This window comes from Dermacentor silvarum, chromosome 4, assembly GCF_013339745.2.
Source record: "Dermacentor silvarum isolate Dsil-2018 chromosome 4, BIME_Dsil_1.4, whole genome shotgun sequence".
In the NCBI taxonomy this organism is placed as follows: domain Eukaryota; kingdom Metazoa; phylum Arthropoda; class Arachnida; order Ixodida; family Ixodidae; genus Dermacentor; species Dermacentor silvarum.
This window is the reverse complement of record NC_051157.2, coordinates 106,470,900-106,492,715: the sequence shown is the minus strand read 5'-3', so window position 1 is coordinate 106,492,715 and position 21,816 is coordinate 106,470,900. Positions and strand designations below refer to the sequence as shown.

The following is a 21,816-nucleotide window of genomic DNA, read 5'->3' as shown; positions in this document are numbered from 1 at the left end:
CCAGATACAATCCTCTTCCAGTTTTTCTCATTTACAAGCTCTTCAGTTGAGTGGCCCTTCAATTCTGAACGGCACTACATGTATCAACTGATGTAAAACATTCCTTTTCTTTAGTAAGGGGACTCCACATATACTTTATATCACTTTGTTTAGAAATGACACGATACTTGGTTTTCGACTCAATATTCGAACGTCATTTTTATTTAAAATTCTTATCCGATTCGATTCGGAAATTTCGCTGTTCGAATAACCATACTGTTACCACAAAGCTGAAGATGCGGCAGGTATTTCTATTCCTGGTGTTGGTGGGCTGCTGTAGCTTAGTAATGGGAACGGGCATGTCTGACCACGTTCTAGAAGAGGTTATTCGAACTAACCTTCGAAAACACCGTCTTACCTGGCGACTGGGAAAAGTAGGACTATAAATACTACTACGCTAAAAGCGTCTTTTTTTTTTTTGCTCGCTATATGGTTCTTACCTATATGGAGGTCCAACACCACACGCACAGCGCCTGTTGAAACGTCTTGTAGCAGTACCGTAACCTGATCAAGTTGGTACACATTCATCTTTAGAAATAAGCGCCAACAGACAAGGGACATCGAAAATCAGATAAACACCGGCTTGTAGCTATTGGCGCTTTGATCTGAAGATAAACATGTCTTGGGCAGCGGACTATGCGTATGAAGCTCGTTATTTGCGCTTTCAGGGGCTGACGTTCCCGGCTTTCTTCAGCTTACTGCGGTACTGGGCGCCGCCTTTGGAGAGGACGCGGATGTTCACTGCTGGTTACGCTGGTAAGTGAGCGAGATGCTGGCCTTATGATGTTAAGTTGAATGTGCTCGCCTCGCTTAGTGCATGGAATGCTATACTGCAGTTGTCGGTTTATCAATGTGATACAAGCTACGATCGCACAAACACGCAAAAGGCTGTACACCAAAGAACACGCGCACACGCGATGAAATTGTTCGCATAGCTTTGCTAAAGCATAGAGCTTTCCAGAATACTAGAAACACCTTCGTTGAACGAAGAGCGTCGTAAGCGGTGCTTCTCGGCGGGTTGCTTATGTCCCGCGGCTCAATGGAGTTCGAGTCGCGATGTGAGTGCGGTGTGGCGTTCGGAGATGAAGAAGAAGTAGTTTAATGATTGGAAAATGTAGAGAGGTCGGCCGGAAAATGGAGCATCTGGCCTGCTACTCTACGTAAGGGAAGGGGAAGAGGGGAAGAAAGAGGGTCACAATGGGGGATGATAATGGGAGAAACGAGGTGATCTGTATGTCAAGTAATGACTGTGTGGCGCGTAAAAAACACCTTGCAAGCACTCGGGTAACTTTGTGCATGGAACGCATCGACGAGGAGAGAAGGCCTTACCTTAATGTTCATGAACATAATTCTCCCAATTTAAGCGCCACACTGAATATGAGAACAGACTGCGGGAAGAAACATCTCAGTGATTGATGTTACGAAAATGGTTATCGAGAGGCCTTTCGATATAGAGAAAAAACAGTTACAGGCCTGCGCGGCACACGCAGCACAGTCACAGCGTAAGCTGGTTGAGCGGCGCCAGAGTAGCTCCAATTTCGGCACCACGCACAACGATTGCCTTGATTTTGATGAGAACGATCTAAACTGTACGCCCGCCGTCGGCATCGACGGCGAGCTGCGGCTTCTAATGCTCTCTGCACAGCAGTCTGCTGAGCCCGATGATGCTTGGTTGTAGCCGCGCACGTAGCTCTACGATTCGCTTCTTCAGCAGTGGTTCGTACCTTGCGAGGAGACGCCCTAACGTGTACCGAAGATGTACCCAGAATACGCGGCGCACATCTAACATCGGGATAGCGTTGATTGCGCGCCTCGTCTGAATCGCATCGCGTCTGAATCGCACCTCGTCGCATGTGGCGGTTGCAGGCACGTTAACTAGATGGCGCCACCATACTGGCCACCATACGCCACGAGGCTCGGGTCGTCGGCGCCTGCGCGCCTGCCTATAGGGCGCGTATAAAGGGAATTTTTCTTCTGCCTGATGGCAAGCGCTTGTATAGTTATAGCTCAGTGGTAAAGTATCCGACTCCCATGCAGCGAGCCTGGGTTCGATCCCGGCGGAGAGCGGGCACTTTTCTTCGCATTTCCCGCGATAGCGGCTACGGGGCGGCGGCATCATCGCGACCAGAAACGGCTATTAGAATGAGCCCATAACAGCTTACGCTGTAAAAAAAGTAAATATTGGGAAGAAATGAAAGTGTGTTCAGCGAGATTGCGCGGGGGTCGCACATTTCTTGGCATTTCATTTCTGATGTTCTCGAAATAGTGACAAATAGCGCCAAAATAATGACAAATAGTTCCATTTTGGCGCTATTTTTCCCTACTTTCTGAGACGAGAATATAAGAAAGGAAAATCCTTCTAACGTATGTCCGTATCGCAGCGTCAGGAAACAAAACCAATAACGCAAGCACGCAACTGCAACAGCGATGCTGAAAATGGAAGCTTAGAAGGTCACCGTTTAATTAGATCTGGCGTTTTGCCGTCTTCTTTCCATCCTTAGTCAGACCCTGCCGAGGAAACGGAAATAAAGATCGCAGAAAAAAAGAAGCGAAAAGAAAACGCGACGGCAGCGTGCCCTTTGTTTTGGTTAAAGCCTTCCGGGGTTCGTTACAAATTTAGGAACGCTATGTTACAATTTACCTTTTCTTATTTCTTCATTTACCGCACAGCGCGAAAGTTTGAAAGATCAATTTTCTTGCCGCAGTGGAGCGCTCCTTCGCGAACATCTTATATTGCCCGCATCGCCGTCGCGAGCACTACTTGACAGCACATCTCAATCTCCTTGAAGAAACGAACAGACGCGGAGGCGCGCAGCGTCAGAAGCATATTGCCTTTCTCGGAGCAGTTTATTATCGCACGAAACCTGGCTCCTCTCTGACGTCGGCAAAAATGACGTTACGATGGTCTTCCGGTGCGCTTCCCCTTGAGTTCATCATTTTTGAATTTGACGTCCGTGCGCCCACACTAGTAAAATTTCTAAGTTTTTTTCTTTACTTGATTGTCTTGTTTAGTTTTAAGGTGCTGATTTCGTTCATTATGCTGTAACTTTATTTACCATAGAGGACTATGATAAATGAAGTTATTATTATTCTTATGTTGGCACAGGCGGCTACCTGTAAAAGCTTTAGCAGCCGTCGACTCAACGCAAACGAAGAAATAACTCCGTGTCGGCATACTTCAGTGTTGCTGCTCGAGTTAATCATATTTGCGGTGAAGAATAAAACAGGCCGTATTGCATATCTACAAAGTAGCATTCAGCACAGGATATGACGTAGCGTCAAAAATTTCCTTTCATGGCGTTTGTTGTTATTAGAGGGCCACACAAGCTGGTCATGGCCAAACTAAAGGTGTCAAAGTTGGAGGCATTTAGCGGTTGCATTGAAATTAAGAAAAACCAGTCAATCATTCATTTTATTTCAGTTTAGTTCAGTAAACAGACAGAGGAGTGCGGATAGAAGCTGCCTCCTGGCAGCTTAACGACCCCCATTCCAGGAGTTCACAGCAGCCTAAATACTTCAATACATGTTACCTTAAAATAGACCTACCACAGTAACAAACGTAATAGGAAAATGAAGAACTCTTTCAGAACGTGCGAAGTGAGAATATTTCCTCAAAAAAGTGTTGCACTGAAATATGGATAGGTGCACGTAATTTTGGCATCATTCTGCCGATGCAAAGAGATATGCTTATTGAAGGGGCCCTGAACCACTTTTTATCGAAGTGGAGAAAGACATTTGAGGTGAAAATAGGCTATTTCAGAAACACTTTGCCGCAAAAAGTACTTCGATGCATTCAGCAGAAGCGGAGTTATTGGCAATCAAACACAGCCTCCGCTGTGCTCCTCCTTCCTTCTTTAATGCCTGGCACTGCGAAGGCTACGGCGGAGTGGGGCGGGGCCACAACGCTCCGCCTTCGAAACGTCACCGTGGCGCGCAGTTCAAATTTCATTTTGGATGTTAACGTAGACGCCACGACTTCCGATTTTGGTGCCTACGACGCGCTAAACGTAAGCCAAACGTGGTTGTCCTCAGTGATCCGCAGTGCCCTTAGCCAGTGGACTCGTGGCGGCACCCCGCGGCGGCCGCGGTGTAACCGACCACAGCGACCAATAGCAGTCACGTATTGGAGTGTGCTTTATTACGTAATAAAGCACACAGAAGAGAGTGAGGATCATGACCTCTGTTGAAACGAGGGCGTTTGCGAGAAAGGTGACTTCGCGCTCCGCTTGCGAGCTCCATGCACCACGTACGCAAAACTTGGCTGAGATGTTCACAACAACGTATGCTACCCGCGGACTCTATTATTTCACCGAACCCGAGGGTTGGTTCAGGGCCCCTTTAAGACCAAGAGTCCTGACCTGAGTTGCTGCGCCGGACAACGTAACTTACTTGCTCAAAGTGAATGGCTCAAATATTCCGTGGCAGGGAGTTTGAATACATTGGTATGACCAGTAAACGCCTAACGCTAATTCCAAGGGCAGATAACATGCATTGCGGGAGCAAAATTTTATACTATATACGTTTGTGGAAAGTTGTTGCACAGCGGACTTTCTCTTCTTCTCCTAATCTTTCCCTCCCCTTTTTCTTCCCCCAGTGTAGGGCAGATAGCCGGGCTCAATCCTGGTTAACCTCCCTGCCTTCCATTAATCATTTTCTCTCTCTCTGTTCCAATGGAAGATCGAGAACATATAGGCCACGTGTTCCAATCGTACATCGAGCCTTGAGATCCATTCAATTCGCCTGCAATTTGTGCACTAGTTCACGAGTGATTGCACCTCGCTATTCGTTTCACGACATGAATATGACGTCTTCTGCACGTCACCATCCGTTTCACATAGCGCAAGCGTCATGCAGAACGAGTTCACAGTATTAGCACTAATTCTAGAGGCAGTGTAGGGCTTTTGAATGGAGGTGCCGCGCCGGTTCTGATTCCTGAACGAGCGCAGAATTTTGTTGAACTGTTGTGAACCTGTTCACGAAGTGCAGGGCGAGTCGAATGTATTTATGATCGCCTCGCGGAGCAATTCAAATTACTCTACCGAAATCGCAGGATCAGCGCCACGTAGGTCTGCGAGGGTTGTTCATTAAGTTAGTATTATCTGCACCATAATTTTTTTAACAGGCGTGCACGATAGGCATCAAAATGAGTGCACGCGTGTCAAGTTTCAACAGAATATAGAAAATTTGTTCTATATAGTAGCGGCGAAACACCCCTAGAAAATCAAAACACATATGGCCGCGTCCTTCGAGAATGTCGGTTGAAGGATGAGCAGTAATTTCTTTTCGTGTTTGATTGTTTTATTGTCTAATTTAGTGTTATTTATACTTTCGTTCCTGCTTTTTGCTTATAAGCCAATTATGTTATTCATTGATCTTTACGTAGTTATTTTTTTCATGCATTCCGTATTCTGTGCCTTATTCTTTGTAACAATTTCTTATGTACGGCACCTGCTATGATATATCTGGGATCACAGTATTCATAAATAAATAAGAAAAAGAAAGAAAAGAAACAGGTGCTATACATATACGCTGATCGGTCATGTAGTATCGTTTAAAGCGGCGCAAGCGCCGGCATGGAAGACGACTGCCATCCTCCTCTCTCATCGTTGATGCCCTCTCCTGCAGTCGCAACAAGAGGAGAGGGCAGCGGGAGAGGAGGAGGGCTCTCCTAAACCCTCGGCTTACATTCCCGATCAGGTGTCTACAGCATATGAACCTTCAGACACCCAAATGGTCTCGCCCGACAGCAAGCACATCACAAAGAACTATAATAGTGAGCGTTCGGGACGAACACTGCCTGCGGCTCGTTTGCACGACAGCACTCACCCTTTTTCATCGGCGTCTTTGTATCGGCGATGAAGGTCCGACCACCCCGAAAACGGGCGGAAGAGCCAAATAAAGCTATGCGCTTAAAAAATAAATGCCAGTGTTGTCGTCTAGGAAAAGAATTGCGATGTGCAAGACCTTCTATGGATATTCCTTGTTGTCAGCGTAAAATTTGGTCCCAAAAATTAAATCTCTTGTGTGATAAATATCCCCCTCTTTTAGAGAAGTACTAATATATTTGTCCTCTGTCGTCGAAGGATACCCAAGGATCGCAATTGACTAGTTTGACTAATTTAGTCACTTGATCTTCCATTGCCCTCCAATGCTTTCCCATTTCCTGTGTATATATATATTCTAATCAAGATCACATAAACCATACGAAAGACATTACATTGCAAATACTCAACTCACCGCTAAACGTATAGTTCATTTCGTTCATTTATAAAACGTTCTCATTTTTCTTTCTTTAAGAACACTACTCTCATGTTCTTGCCTACAAAGCCCACATTCTACCTCAATTGCGGACTCTGCAATTATTTTGGTCAAGTTACCATTCATTCCCATAAATTGTCTCTTCTTCCAGGTTGAACGATGTCGGTAGCACACAAAGGATTAGGACATGTTTTTAAACTGCATATGGCGATGTTATAATGTGAGAGCGTAGAGCTGTAGCACAGTTTTTTTTAACATGACTTCGGAGTCTTTCGCAAGGTTGTGGAATACAAGAATGTTCCCAATGGTCACTGAGGATGTATGATTTACTAAACACGAATCACCCACTCAATTTAAATCCGTATTGCTCAATATGTACAGTCGAGAGCAAGAGTCTAGAGACCACGACAGCAACAAAAAAGAAAAAGGAAAGACAAAAGAAGAAGAAAGAATTTCTTTTAAAGCCGTGCAACGTGAAATCATATTAATGCATGACGCTGGTCAAACAGGCGCGCGTAGGCTGTACCACTTAGATTTCACCCTCTATGCCTAGGATGCAAAGAAAAAAAATTTTGCCGCACCTCTGATCCTCAAACCTTTGCTTTCGACTGTACCATCTCGTCTTATCACCATAAGGAGCGTTCCGTCGTGTATCGGTGAAGTGCTCGTTGGGAGCTTTAGACGACAAATGCATTGCACAATGTACAATGTGATGTGGCCGATAATGTTTCAGGATGACTACAAATCATACTGAACCATTGTGGCTCTGGTATCAGTGGCGTTTCTTTTTTTATTCGCAGGTCTACATTTGGGTAGCCTACTTAGCTTTCAAATCTTCTCCGTCTTCGAAAGTCTCTTCAGTTCGACAGCGGGGCTATACTTCTATGGTGAGTGATATGCTTTTAATTGAAAGTTGTTACGTTATGTCATGAGAGAAGCGCATGCAGGGAATCGTTCTTATTTATATACCATAAGGTAATGCATGCATATGAATACGTGCAAAGAAGTTATTCATACGTATATAGCACGGAATTTTGTATCATCCACTGCCCGCACCACTCCTGCAGCCTGCTCAAATGGAGAACTCTGCGTAGGGACAAACACGTTCGAAGGCGCAGTCATTGTGTGATTGCTTGACTGCTGTGATTGAAAGCGGCACATCGCACCCCGAAGCACACGCACACCACGTCCGTCATCGAGTCCACCACTGCATCTGCACAGATACCGACATTCTGGTGTGGAACAGAGTGCCGACTTAGACCACTTAATTTGCCGCGTTTATTTGTAGGCACTCTGCGTCGATCTGTCTTCGATGAGCTAGCTTCTGAACGGCCCATGGCGCATGCTCGAGCTCGAGGCTCACGCTGCTCTCTGTCAGTATGGCGCAGCGTTACAGAGTGACAGAGAGTTTGGTCACGTGCCTTGCTTCCGCCCCATTGGACAGCTGGTTGAGGCCTCCGTTGCGTGCACAGCTCAGAGGTTCAGAGGTATAGCTGAGAGGTTTTCGCCCCTTTTACCACAAGAACCAATGTGGGTGGAAACAATACCGAACAGGAGGGAAAACTCGAACAGACATTCTCGCTGTACTTGGTGCGAACGTTGAAAGGCGCGTAACGGGGTAGAAGATCTCCCTGTTTAATAGCTTCGACATCGTGTTTTTAACGCGAAGAATTCCCCTCAATCCTGCACTTTCTGTGCATGTAGCCATCTGCTAATTTATCTGACGTTGAATTGCCTGCGGGGTCAATCTACTTGGCTTATCCGGTGCACCGCCTTCAGTGTGAACAGAGGCCGACACCGTTCCTACGCGCCGTCATGGACACTAGAGCGTTTACGGAGCGAAGCATTGCTTTCCTGAGCTATGCCATTTGCGGGTGGCTGTGCGCCACCTCTATCGATTCCCAGTGCACCATCTTCATGGCAGGCTGCCGTCGTGCCAGCGCCGTCGTGCCGTAGTATGGTCGCTGTCATCGTTGTAATGTCGCTGTGTTTATCGTCATACCGTTGTCATCGTCACTGCCATTGTCGTCATGCCAACATCGCTATTCTCGTAATGTCATTGTCATTGCTGCCGTGGTCATGTTGCCCCACACCCGCTTGTGCATAGGCACGCAGCGCCATCTGTTAACATTATGCGGAACCTAAAACGAAGCTAGATATACAGCGACCTTCAAAGTGCTTCGCATGTAATATTGACTCTGACTGGACGCGCGATCTGCATAATCACTTCCCATCTGATTCCTAATGCTGGAATCGCTTCATTGTAATCGAAAAACAATCTTGCCTATATGTTATCGCTTTTCAGGTAAATATAACTTTGCCAATAGGTGCCTGTAGCGTTTTCTTTGACACGTGGGTTGCTGGGAGCAGAGCTTCAGCATGTGGCTTGTTTAACCTCTTTCAGCTCAAACGGCTAGCTCAAATAGAGTGCGCGAAGGTGGGAAATGGCGCCTACGATTAGAAAATATCATGTGCCTACCATGAGCACTGATGTAACGAAACTTGTTGTTTTCTTCGATCGAGCATAGGCAAGATGATGTATTATTTCCTTAGGTCTATCTGTCAACAGAATAAATTAAGAAGTGGTATATGAAATTCATTATTTATTGTCATCCTGCAGAAGGCTTGTATGTGTGTATGTGTGCTTAAGTGCCCCGGATTCCACGCGGAACCCAGATGTATCCGCAAGCATTATGCGCGAAACATGCGAAGCTGTTGGAACACATATGAAATAATTTCGATAATGTTGATAGTACTTTTCTGCGGTTATGAGTGGCGCGCAAGATAAAGGCAATGAAGATATAGCATATTTATTCGCTAAAAAAAAGGCTTGTGTGATATATAACTAAACATCACATATTTCCAAGGATGACAAAGTTTTCTGTTCCGGTGTGCAAATGTTAACAGCAGAGCTATTTAAGCTTTTCGTTTCCCCGCGTAGCGTTCCCAAAAACTCGCCTAGTGATGACGTCACTGCGCACAGCTGCGCCTTGCTTCACCTTGCGATAGCAAATGAACAGCTACTCGATAATTGATCAATAATCAAGAAATTCCGGAAAATGTTGGGGATGACTTGGTGGTGCTTAGCCCAGCCCAAATACGTGGCCAATATCTTGCGATAGCCAATCGATAGCCAATCAATAGGTAATCGATAATCGATCAATAATCAATAAATTCCGGAAAAAGCATAACCCGTAAGGCCAGGATCAGCTAGGTGCCTATCAGCTGCGCTGTTTCTTTAGCCTTGCGCCACTAGTGCAAGCTACGCTAAATTTATTTTTTCGAGGCATTGTGACCGCTAAATAGTAACCTAATTGTCTAATTCCAACCGAAGAACATCTAAGGTGGTGAATGACACTTAGCCATCCGTACGACCATTAGAACGGTTTAGTAGAGCGGTTTTGTCAGTTAAGTGCCAATATACTACTGTATTACAATGACAACTACATATCGCCGGGTACAAGAATTATTTCTGGTGTAACAGCATTGAAGTGTGAAATGGAAAGTTGTCATCCACCTGAATCTTGCGGAAAGCTACCAAAGAAACCCATGTATCAGGTAACTCTAAAATAAAGCTTTATAGTCGAAGAAAAAAAAAAAACGCTTAACCTTGCACTCGGCCGCGCAACGCTTGAAACAACGAATCTGGGCGACGTATAGCCCAGAATTTTCTGGAAGTGCGCACGAACTTTTCCTCTTATTACTTATGATGATGATAATTTCTGTTCGCGCGTCTCGGACTTACGGCCGTCACTGCGTAGGGAGCCTACATGCAAGCGCTGTTTGCATGTAGGCTCCCTATCACTGCGCGTTGCATAACGCCGCTTGCAACACCGACACCGCGTTCCAATGCCGACGCCGCATTCCAGAAGACCCCCTCCGTGAATGCGTCTCTCTCTCGCTCTCATAGCGCGCAAAAACCTCTTCACCTTGCAGACCACGAGCGTACGAACGCGCCAGCTGTGGACGAAGACGACGACGCTCGAATGCGATCATATGGTTCGCATAAATATATGTTCTGCAAGCGTGGCTGTATAGCCTAGTGGTAAAAAAAAGAAAAAAAAAGCTCTATAGCCTAGTGGTTACGGCACTCGCTTTGGGACCGGGGGTACGCGGGCTCGAATCCCGCCTCGGCAAGAAAATTTCTTTTCTTTTCTTTCTTGGTAGTGTCTTGCTACGCGCAACAAATTGTGGCTGGCTTAAACAGCTTCGCTGTTAAAAGTGCTAATCCGGGAATAGAACACGGGACCAACGCCTTTCCGGGTGGTCACTCTACCCTCATGTATCCAGGAGGCTAGCAGATCGCAGAGAGAGAGAGAATTAAACAGCAACTCGGAGCACCTTTGGTGGCCTCCTGCAGAACTTATTTGCCATATTCAGTGTCACGTGCGCCTATCTTGTCGACTAATTCGCCTTCGCTGTGCGATGTGCTAGGATCCTGCTTAGCTCAAGATGGTAGAGCGACCGCCCCGGAAAGGCATTGACTGGTCCCAGGTTCGATGCCCATGAGCAGGACGAATTTCTCTTAACCTGCAAATCTTTCTTTCAGATGTACCCGTATGGGTTTCATTTGTATATCCACGTAAAATTCGCGTTGCTGACAATTTTTCCTTTCATTAACTTTCCTAAACCTTGTAGGTGTCCGGAGAACTGGTTCACCACAAGCAGCACTGCTGGTGATAACTTGTCACCGTCTGTTCCACCAAGATGTGTTGAAAACATTCCCGCACTGCAGAACTTTCTCTACATAAACGTGTTAGAAGTGACCTAAAAATATTGCATCTCTCCCAAAACATCTAGGCTAGTAGATAAGTGGATCAGCCACGAAAAGAAATAAAGAATTTTGAACTCTGTAACTGAACTAGCGCAAAGCACACACGAGCGCCCCGAGTTCCGCGACTGCTGGCGCTGTCGTCACGAGCACTGCGGTGCTTATATCAGCTTGTCGCATCTCGGCACTGGAGCTGCAGGCTACATCTCCCTACTGTTTTTCGATACTGCATGATACAGCAAGGACATTGTTCATTTTAAGGACATCGGGCACAGACACCTTGTGACTTCACCAAAGTGGTCACTTGTTGCTTTCTCATCTTACCAATGCAGGCATGCTAGGCATCCTCTGGGTGCTGCCGTGGTTCCTTCTCGTTTCTGAGACACCATCTAAGCACCCGGGGGTGTCGACAAGAGAGAAGATCTACATCATCGACTCGCTTCAGACGCAGGAGCACATTCCTTTCTCGGTGAGTCTCCCCCTTCTTTGTTTTGGTTTGTTTACTTGTTTAGAATTGGTGTGAAAGGAAAATAGGACGCACACGGGAGAGAGGCGCTGCGCAGTTGGCATATAAAAGCAGAGCTATTGCTTGATGAAACTTTGAAGAGGCAAATTCATAGGATGACGCATTCCCGAATTCGCTGTAGACTGGCTTGTTAGGCGAGTTGGGGACAATGCACGATATGCACCGAACAGCGTAGGGTGATACGACACAAAAAGAGACGAAGGCAGTTTAAGCTGTGCGCGTTTGCCCTATTGTGTGTGGTGCCCTTTCTCTCCGTTTAATTCCTCATTGTGCAGCTGAGCTGTGCGCCTGTTTCCAGAGGCCACAATGACACGCAAAACATCGTTATAAACGGATGCTCAGTTGCCTCCATTCATTTACAGCCTTGTTCGCCTGAACATACATATGGCACAAATTTTTGCACCGTATAACACTTGCATCGTCGCGAGTTTCCCCGTGAAATCATGCGCGAGAAGTTCCTAAAAATGCGTGGATGTCTCCACTGCGATTGGAGGTGTGAATTCCAGGCTGTCTGGCTTCCAATGGAGCACAGCACTTATGAACGAAGAGCATTGTGAAATCGGCCCCAAAATCGTAAGACAACCAGCAAACGAATAAAGCGGTTTCGTTTGCAACGAGGAAGGTACAACTGCAGAAGATTAGTCGTGGATGTAATTAAAGTGCTGCTGCAATTAAAGTCATCGTGCACATCGTATGCAACCCTCCTGCAGTTCTTCTAATGCATTTCTCCTTGCTTCCATTCGGCCCGGATCCCTAGCAGCAGCCGACGGGCGTCCCAATGCGCTCCATCCTGTCTTCGGGTCCCGTGTGGGCCATTCTCCTCGCGTCGTTCGGCCGGACGTGGACCTACAACACGCTGCTCCACATCATGCAGTGGTACTACAACGACGAGGTGAGCGTGCCTTTGCTGAAGGGCTATACGCAGAGAATGCCGCCGTACTGGTAGGCAACAGCATTCGAACAGGCCGGCACCGCGTCACAGAAATGCTCGTTCAAAAAACGTCACTGAACGACTGAATCTGTAGCAGTGAAGGAACTTGTCGGAAAACTCGGTGATCTCAACTCGTGTGTAGCGAGCGTAAAGGTTGTGCGGCGTAAGCTGGTGGCGTGCTGCGCGATAACACTGATAGGGTGGCTAGAATGGGGAGGTGTGAAATTTGAATTCCGGCGGCGCTTTCCTTCAGGCGCGCGTGACTCCCTTGCGCACCGATGCCACCAGGGGAAATGTGGCGCTGCCGCTCGCGGCGTAGTAAGCTTAGCCGCGCCGGCCTGCCTGCCTCGCCTCGCCTCCATGCCTTCGCCGTCAGTTGGTCTCGTCGCCTGTTTTGGGGTGTTTCTCGCGATACATACCGTGTTGCACAGCATCGTCGCGGCATGCCCATTCTAGTATTATTCACGAGGCCTTTCACGCTAGCTCAATCTGATCACCACCGTGTGCTTCTTTTTTTTTTTCTGTAGCCTCAAAGTTTATCGTTCGCGACTTTAATGATGGAACTGCAGTCATGATACCACGTCGCATTCCTACCCTCTCAGAAGACGCCGTGCCCACAGTATTTCCGAACTTGCCAAAATACATTAGCAGGACTCTGACGAAAGAAAGAAAGAAAGAAAGAAAGAAAGAGGAGAGATGTCTCATGCGCTCCACGAGTCCCAGATTCGGCACGCAAACCACTCCGATATGGGCAGTTCCGCCTTCTGTGACCCTGTATGCCCGGACTAGCTATTCGACTCTCTGATTACAAATAAATTATTATTATTATTATTATTATTATTATTATTATTATTATTATTATTATTATTATTATTATTATTATTATTATTATTATTATTATTATTACCTTACTGGACACGACGGGGGAATGCCCACCAGAGACGAGGCTGCAAATATACAGCGGGATGGAATGCCCAATCCAGTCGCAGAAGAATTGTTCATTTTCGAGCTTAAGCGACCTTCGGAACCGTGGTCACTGCAGAAGTTTAAACAAAACAAAATTGATCGTTATTAGACTGCAGAGTTTGCAATCAACGAAACGCCGCCTGTTGTGTTAACCAAAATCGTAGTGTTCTTCATTGGAGAAGGACTTGCCAGCTGTAGCATCTACTTGGCTGGGCAGCTTCACAAGGAAACCATTGTGGAATATAAAGAACAAAGAGAAGAGACCTTGGGAGCCTTTTATATCCATCAGGATCATTCTACAAGCTGGGCAATGCCCTTAAAAACAAACTCACTCGTGCATTCACTCTAACACGTTTGCATGCCAAAGCTGTGGCAGAGATTACGCAGTCGATCAATTGGTGATGTGCAAAAAATTGGTTGCCGATAGCATTCTGCTGTCCTGACAGCATCAGTTATACGTACGTTTTTATTGTATCACAAGGATTCATTTTTTGCTTAAAGGTATCAATCAACAGGGCAGTGAGAATAAACTAAAAACACTGAAATAGTGCGTGTTGTAGATCAAATTATCCCATAGTTATTTTCATCACTTAAATAAACGATTTCATGACCAGATCTGTTAATTGCTGTCTGAAATCATAGGAAATTGCTTATTTGAGCCTCGAAAGGACATGCTACAGGTCTGCAAGCGCTGGCAAAAAGTGGTTTGTACGTCGAGAAGTAATCAGGTAATGACTGCAGTTTACAGGTCCTACGGCATGCATAGGGTGATTACTGCTGACCCCGAGGACGATGGTCGCATTTTGAGGGAGTCGAAATGCAAGGCGCCCGTGTGCCGTAAGATGTCAGCGCACGTTAAAGAACCTGAGTGGTGGAAATTATTTCGAAGCCCCAGCCCCTATGATCCTGAGCCTCTTCACGAAATGTGCACGAAAAAAAAAAAAAAAAAAAACGCGTTTGAATCTATCCATGCAAGGCGAACTAGGCCCGTAAAATTTCACACGAGTAACGATGTGGGCTGATAAAACGTTGATTTCATGATAAAGACGTATTCTTTGACGTTCGCAGAAAGCGCGCGATAGCCGAGGCTGACGATGCGCTGATTTCAGCCGCGTGCCTTACCGCGCCTCGGTCAACCGCGCCGCCCCGCGGCATCGGTGCGCGGGGGGGTCACGTTTGCGCCGCCGGTATTCACACGTCCCCATTCTAGCCACCCTAACACTGACCACTGACAATGGCTTTTTTGTTATTTTAGGATTGCGGCATGGCCAGGCCCGCCACCATCTTGCACCAAAAGCTGCTTTCTGCGTTTCTTGAGTTCCGCGTTTCCCCGCAGCGTACGGGAAAACAGGGGGAAATCTGATTTGGCGAGGGAAGAAGGTGATGTGGGGACATGTCATTCACGTTTCGACGACTCAGCTGTGCTCGGGGAACGTGAGATGCTTTCCTGTCGACGTCAGAACCAATATTGAAGAAGGCACGAGGTCGGGGAGACGAGAGGAATGCGTCGTCGCTGGTCGTTTAGCTGAGTTTCTTTCGTATGTTTGGGAGGAAAATCATGGACACGTTCTCAACTCGTTATGTGGTGGGGGGAGGGGGAGGGGGAAGGGCATCTGTTGAATAATCACAAGAGATGAGAAAAAGACTAAGTTTGAGTGAATATTGCTGATGAAATTAGGCAGGAGATGAGCAGGTCATACAGTATGCCAACAGATACGCAGGTTTCTATTGCATCAATAGAACTGGCGCTAAGGTGAATGAAAAGACAGTTGATATTGGTACGAGGCGCTGCTGTAGCGAACGACGATTACAGGACTGACGAAAACGACGATCACCGATAGCCTCGTAGCAATATTAATATATTGAAGAAAAAAGAAAATATTCACGCCTAGAGTGGGTGAGAGGATCCCAGTGGTCAATGGAGATCTCTCAGAAAGGCTTTCGTCAGCTAGTGAAGGTAAACAATATTAGATTGTATTGGGATCCTAATGCTTTTTCCATATAAGAAGAATTTGTTGGCGCAGTACAATTACTCGCAATTATATTTTGTGCTTCAACTTGAACAGTAGAAAATGTATCGGGGTACTACTAGTTTGCTGCCGTCTGAAAATATGAGTGCTACTTCACGCTGAGAACCAGTTCAACTGTTTCCGTTATTCTATTTTTCTTCGTAGGCCATCATTTTTATCAAACACTTACCTTTAACTTGCTCATGTCCCGCTAGTGAAGAAACCGGATAGCATTAAAAATGTCGTTCAACCTTACGGCCTTGATATGGCTCTGCGGCAGTGACTGTGGCCCAGTCAGGACAACCGCTGCAGTACTAGCGATCCTTCCCAGCGTAAGAAACAAACTGCCGGTAATAAGAAGTGCTTTTAAATACAGCGAGCATGTGACAAATATATTATTAAAGACTGCGCATGTGTGAAGGCCTATGAGGCCTGTGACTTTGTTTCGGATTGAAACTGTACAAACGAGAGATAAGGCGTTCGCTACGTCATAAAGTAAAAGCAGTTGTTTTTTATTTTGCTAGAAAAGTTGTAATTTTGAGTGATCATACATATTTAAAGCGCCGAGAAAAGTTATCTGGTTTATCTCATATATAGCATCTATGCAGTCATCTCTAGCATCTGACAGGGAAACTAACACGGGCTAAGAAGTCGGTTCCAGATGCTCTGTCGCGCGCAATGGGTCTTCGTACAGGCCGTCATGATTTATGCACGTAGTTCAAGGCATTTTACTACGAACAAATGAGTTGTAGAGTTATTTGCAGCGATTACTTTGGTGCTGTTCATACTCGGACCGGCAATGTCCATAACAAAGCACACCAGGGATAGGTCACCGATAGCCAACCGGCTACCACAAGTAAATACTAACGAGGAAGCAAAGACGCGTCTAGGTAAAGCAGATCGGGCACATCTCTCTCGTTCAATATCGCAATTGAAATGCTTGTCTAATTGTACTCTTTTCTTTCAGAGCGAACAGCCGCCGACCTCTGCTTTCTTAGATATCACACAATTAGTAGTCTGTCAGGGGTATCGGGGACATCCTCTGCCGTTCAATATCGCAATTACAATACTTGTCTTATTGTGCTCTGTTCTTTCAGAGCAAACAGCCGCGGACCTCTGTTGTCTTAGACGTCTCACAATGAATAGTGTTTCAGGGGTATACCAAACTCGTCTTTTTTTCCGTGCGCCTACTGTCTTCTTAATTTACCGTTATTTCTAGGTTACAGACTCAGTGCAAGTTCCCCGGGAGGCATCTCGATTTGAAGATTAAAAAAAAAGTACAACATTGCAGTGGTTCAGTTTCCTGCGAGCGGGGGATAAGAGGTGGACCAACATGTAACGGTTTATTGCGATGGCCACTAGTGGTAGCAGCGAAGCTGCTAGTCTAAGTGACTATCGCAATCGATCACCATCGATTCCATCGTACCATCCATAAATTGAATCAACCATTGCACCAATAAGGTAGGCCTGTCCGCTGCGGAAGCCAAGCGCCAATTTCTAAGAAAAAAGCCTACGTGGAGCACTTTTGCCTTTAGGTGTGGCTTCACGGCATTGTGAACACTACTGTCGGGAAGCCGCACCCTAAAGCAGCAACGCGCTGTCGTGAAGTCACACGGCGAAATTCTCAAGGCGAGTCTCAAGGCGAAATTCATATATAATTCGCATGCCGACGTCCCGACTTTACTTATTATACTTGGAAAACTTTTTGGCGCGGGTTATACACGCGCGGCATATTCAGCGTACTTTAGTTCGCCACACACAATATTTCTCTGTTGTTGGTACCCTAGCGACGCTTCAGCGTTTCTCACGGGAATTATCAGATGCATATAGCCTACCCATTTCTGAAGCGTCATTGCTTGTAGATAGTTGTTATCTCTGTGTTACCGATTCCGGTAAGGAATCGCCGCTTTCATTTGTTCTAAACAGATCCGGTACGCAAAGGAGATTCCCTACTTCCTGATGATGGTCTCCGTCGTGGTCAGCGGTTATGTTGCCGACGGTCTTCAGGAGAAAAACCTTATGACGACATCGACTGTGAGGAAGACATTCGGGGCCACAGGTGAGAACCACTCGCCTCAAGTTCGGGCACCGTACATTGCTGTAAAGTGAATGCGCAGTTTCTACAAGGTGTCTCTTACTATAGTATTTTGTAAAGAACACTAAGTTAGCTACGTTTGAAACACTGAGTTGGCCATGCATGATGAAGGAATTTCTCGCAATTTGATATTGACACACGTACTTGTTTTTTTTTCTTTCTCCGGTGACCGCATTTCGCCGGCTGACAAACGTTAAAAGTTATCGCTCAGCACAAGGCAGGCATTTCTGTGTCGGAAGTTTCTCGAGTGTTATGGCGGGTTCTTTCTGTTGGCTATGTTTTTCGCTGAGCTTTGCGTAATCAGATAGTGTGCGCGACACGTAATGCGGCGTACATCTTAGCACTTTCACGAGCACCTGCGATTTCGCTGGAAGGACCAATGAGCCATGTATAATTTTCAAAAAAAAACGATGAGTGTGCTCGCCGCTATCATTGTTGTGAGTGTTACCGATATTGCGGGGCACAATTTTGCCCAATGAAGAGTTCAATTTCTAGCAGTTCTGAAATTGCGTCTTTCTTCACCGTCACCACAACGTGACGTCACGAATTCAAAGGTATTTTTGCATGTCTGAACAGTTTTTGTTGACAAAATGTTATCAAAATTCACAAGGTTGTGTCACTGGTCTCTTTGAAATAATGTGTGTAATCCTTGTTAACGATTAACTAGATTAACTACTGGTAAATGATTAACTAGTCCCAAGTAAACCCATAAATGATGACGTTCTTAGTGAACTAGCATGAAAGCTTCAATCACGTCTTTCGTTTGTGCGTCTTCTCTGCCAAGCGGAAAACTCGCGGTAAGGCTAACATGTTCGGTGTCCCAGAAATGCAATTTACCATGACGGCTTAGCTTAACGTGCGTTTTTATTGTCTCTTTTAGAAACGCAGAGCAACATCGTTTGGTAAAGGCACAATATGCTTCTGGTATTAGAGTGGACCACCTCCACAAATCTCTTCAAACAAGGTCTGCTTGAATGTGCACCGTATAAGTGAATTCATCGGGAATCAGATGTAGCTTCTGCCATCCTCTAACCCTCATATCCTTTTTCGTCATCCTTATTGCGCTGGAAGCCCTCTCACCGTCCCGACACGAAGTGATGCCCGAGTTGAATTTTCGTACCGACATGCGCATCAAAGGTCGCAGAGTTTAGCATACGCAGAACTGCCAGGAAATTCGACCAAACTACAGCGGAAACCCTGACATGTTGGTATCCCTCGAAGCATTGGCGCAGGCAAACTTATTTGCATGCGACTGCCGTCATTTAACGTTATTTAACAAACAACCGCGAGGGGTTGGTTAACGTGCGCACAATTCTATGTAAATGATCGTTCTTGCATACCGCCCTCGTCGGAACGCGGCCGCCGCTGCTGGGAGTCGAACCCTCGACCTCGTGTTCAGCAGTAGAACGCCACTAAGTGGCTATATATCTTAGCTATCAGTGACTGAGTAAGTCCCATCCGCGCTTGTTTTAAGGAATCCGTGTTGATATTGTAAACATCGTACCCCCGCATACTGTTTCTGTGTGTAGTTTTTGCAAAACGCCGAGCTGCAGAAATTATAATGGTGCTCCTGACCGTTCGGCGTTTTGCCATCGGTCTCTCGCACTGATTGCAATGAAAGAATGCTCGTTGACGACGACGGGTTGCTCGCTGTGCAGGTCTGCTGACGGAGGCCGTTCTCTTCCTGTCGATGGTGTACGTCGGACCGACGGACTTCGCTATGGTGCTCTACTTTTTCGCCATGTCTATCCGAGAGCTCGCCGTTGCTGGTACGTGGTGTGACAAGCTTAGCGCAGGCGAATTCGACTTTGCATGCCAGTGTGCTTTAACTTATACTTAGCAGATTAGGATGGTGTGCTCGACAGACAAAAAAAAAAAGGAAACGAGACGCCTGGTGATAACAAGCACACCGCAGACCTGGCCAGTAATTGCTCCACTTTACGCACCTCATTCCGTGTCGCAAATATTTGTTACAATAAGTCGATCAATTCAGTCACGCGCAGAAATGTAACTAGAATGTGCGACACTTCCTTGCACACGCTCTGCGGTCTTTCGAAAAAAATATTATTTCGCACGTATGTGAGAAAATAACTTTCCTAATGTAATAGATTGCACGGGACAAAGCTACAGGGAGATCAGTGCCGAAGAGAATAATCATCCCAAAGACTGGGACGAGTGGCCGTGTTGCTAATGTGGAAAATGTATTTAATAAAACAGTCAAACCTAATTTTGCTCTTCAGCGAGCAACACTTTCATTTTAGGAAAATGTATTATGTTACGAAATCACGCTGCTTTAGCGCGACGGGTCTGGAAAGGGGTGAGGACGCATTAAAGTCATCATGTAAAACCAGGAAGGCATCACTTCATTGCTAATGACCTCGGTTTCGTACAACTCCCCCGTATTCGTCTTTTAACATAGAAACATCACGTGGCTAGGTTTCCAATCGAGTTATTGTCGAACATATGTATACTATCGGTGTAAATTAAAATTTTAACGATTCCAAAACTACGCCACTGTGTTCTCCCGTTTCCAAGTTCACATGCGTTTGTAACAACGGCCTAGTTAATGTTTTGAAACCCGCTATAGAATGATTACACGTCCCAATTCTACGTAATTACGCGTAACATGCGTTCTTATCACTTATTTCCCCTTAGCGTTTCAATTTATGCCAATCGTACGTATGTATCTGAACTTGCGTTATGGCTGTCACGTATTGCAAGCAGTCCAAGAAATGTCCAAGAAAACACATATGGCAAATATTTCCGTTTAAGCTCGGTGCCAATAATGACCCGGGGATAGGCTCGAACAAACGGCGCTTCGTAGCAGTGCCTCGCATTCCACGTTGTCATTTAACTAACTGTATAGCACTAAATAATGATGATGATAATGACATTGATGTCATTGTTACAACTAGACGTTTCTGCAAGACAGCTTATCAGCCGTAATTTCTTCGTTCTCCAATTCTATTCTGATTTAAGCGGACCTCAATTCTGTGTCTGTGTTTGCTTTGCGCAGGTTATATGGTAAACCCACTGGATATTTCTCCACAATATGCGGGAATCATCGCGGGCCTCTCCGGGGCAATGACCTCTCTGGGAAACCTAACGTTTTACCCCATGATGAACCACATCTTCAACACATGGGTAAGGGTACTAGTATAGCACCATGACGATTGCTGACAGCTAGTTAAGGGGTTACGACAAATTTCACGGCAGTAATTCAGTGTCCTTGATATAAACTCCAGTAGATAAACGTTGTTTACATGCGTTGGTATCATCACCTTACTGTCTCTCTAAAGAAAATTACATTTTCGATTTCATCGTTATCATGTCATTGTAGTATTAAACATAGGAAACGGGAACACTGATTTGTAGGAAGAATATATTTCCCGGGCTTTATTTTGCTGCACATGTGCTGCAAGTGTACTGTATACAGATAGTAAAACCAGCCTGCACGTGCATGGGAAAATCTCGTGCCGGGCCTGTGCTGCGTATGTGTTTTGATATGCAGTTGAGTTGATTAACATTTCTCTGAAATATGTGCAAGGGCGCTCACACTTATAATCGCATTCCCCGTTCTTTTTAATATTGCCTTTTGAGTATACATATGGCATATATTAGTTTGAATAGGCCGGGACGAGTAGCCGCCATTGCTCATAATTCCAAGCTCACCTTTCTCTATCTTGCGGTATATACCACACACGCACCCACAGACACACAAATTGTGGTTGTTATGGTTGCCTTCGCAGAATGCAACACGTAAACCGGATGCATTCATCACTTCTCTTTAGCCTGGTGTTCAGGTTCATATCGCTCGCTAAAGCATTCATTCTACGTGTAACTTTTTCCAGTATTATGGCGCTATGCTCTGTATTACGCGCGTTATAAAGTTTTGTACACAGTCACCATGCGACCAAGCAATAAAGGTGCAGTCACATTATGATATCGTAAGCAGCTGGTACCTTACTAATTGCGTAATGATAGATATAGCTCGCAAGATAGTATGGCTCACCTCACCCGTGCGCTGGAAACACGGTGCCGAGATGGAATATCGTTCACCTAAATACGGCGGATATCCTGCGTCTGCACTATGTCACAACCGGTGTCAGCGAAGCCCGAAAATCTTGAGTTAGTTTTATTGTTTCTTACAGAGTACTGTGAGCGCGCGAGTCTAACGCTTGAAATTCTCTTTTATGGACATGAATAAGTAATGAGATTTCG

General features: G+C 45.8%; 1 protein-coding gene across 1 annotated transcript in view; it reads left to right on the top strand.

Annotated features, from left to right (window-relative positions):
• LOC119450471 (vesicular glutamate transporter 2.1) overlaps window positions 1-21,816 on the top strand; it is a 157,895-nt gene that overhangs the window by 129,063 nt on the left and 7,016 nt on the right. Inside the window, exons 5-11 of the mRNA XM_037713914.2 lie at window positions 708-795; window positions 7,098-7,184; window positions 11,401-11,537; window positions 12,352-12,486; window positions 17,427-17,559; window positions 19,254-19,364; window positions 20,612-20,739. Of these exons, the coding sequence (XP_037569842.1) occupies window positions 708-795; window positions 7,098-7,184; window positions 11,401-11,537; window positions 12,352-12,486; window positions 17,427-17,559; window positions 19,254-19,364; window positions 20,612-20,739 (819 nt within the window). The remainder of the gene's footprint in view (window positions 1-707; window positions 796-7,097; window positions 7,185-11,400; window positions 11,538-12,351; window positions 12,487-17,426; window positions 17,560-19,253; window positions 19,365-20,611; window positions 20,740-21,816) is intronic.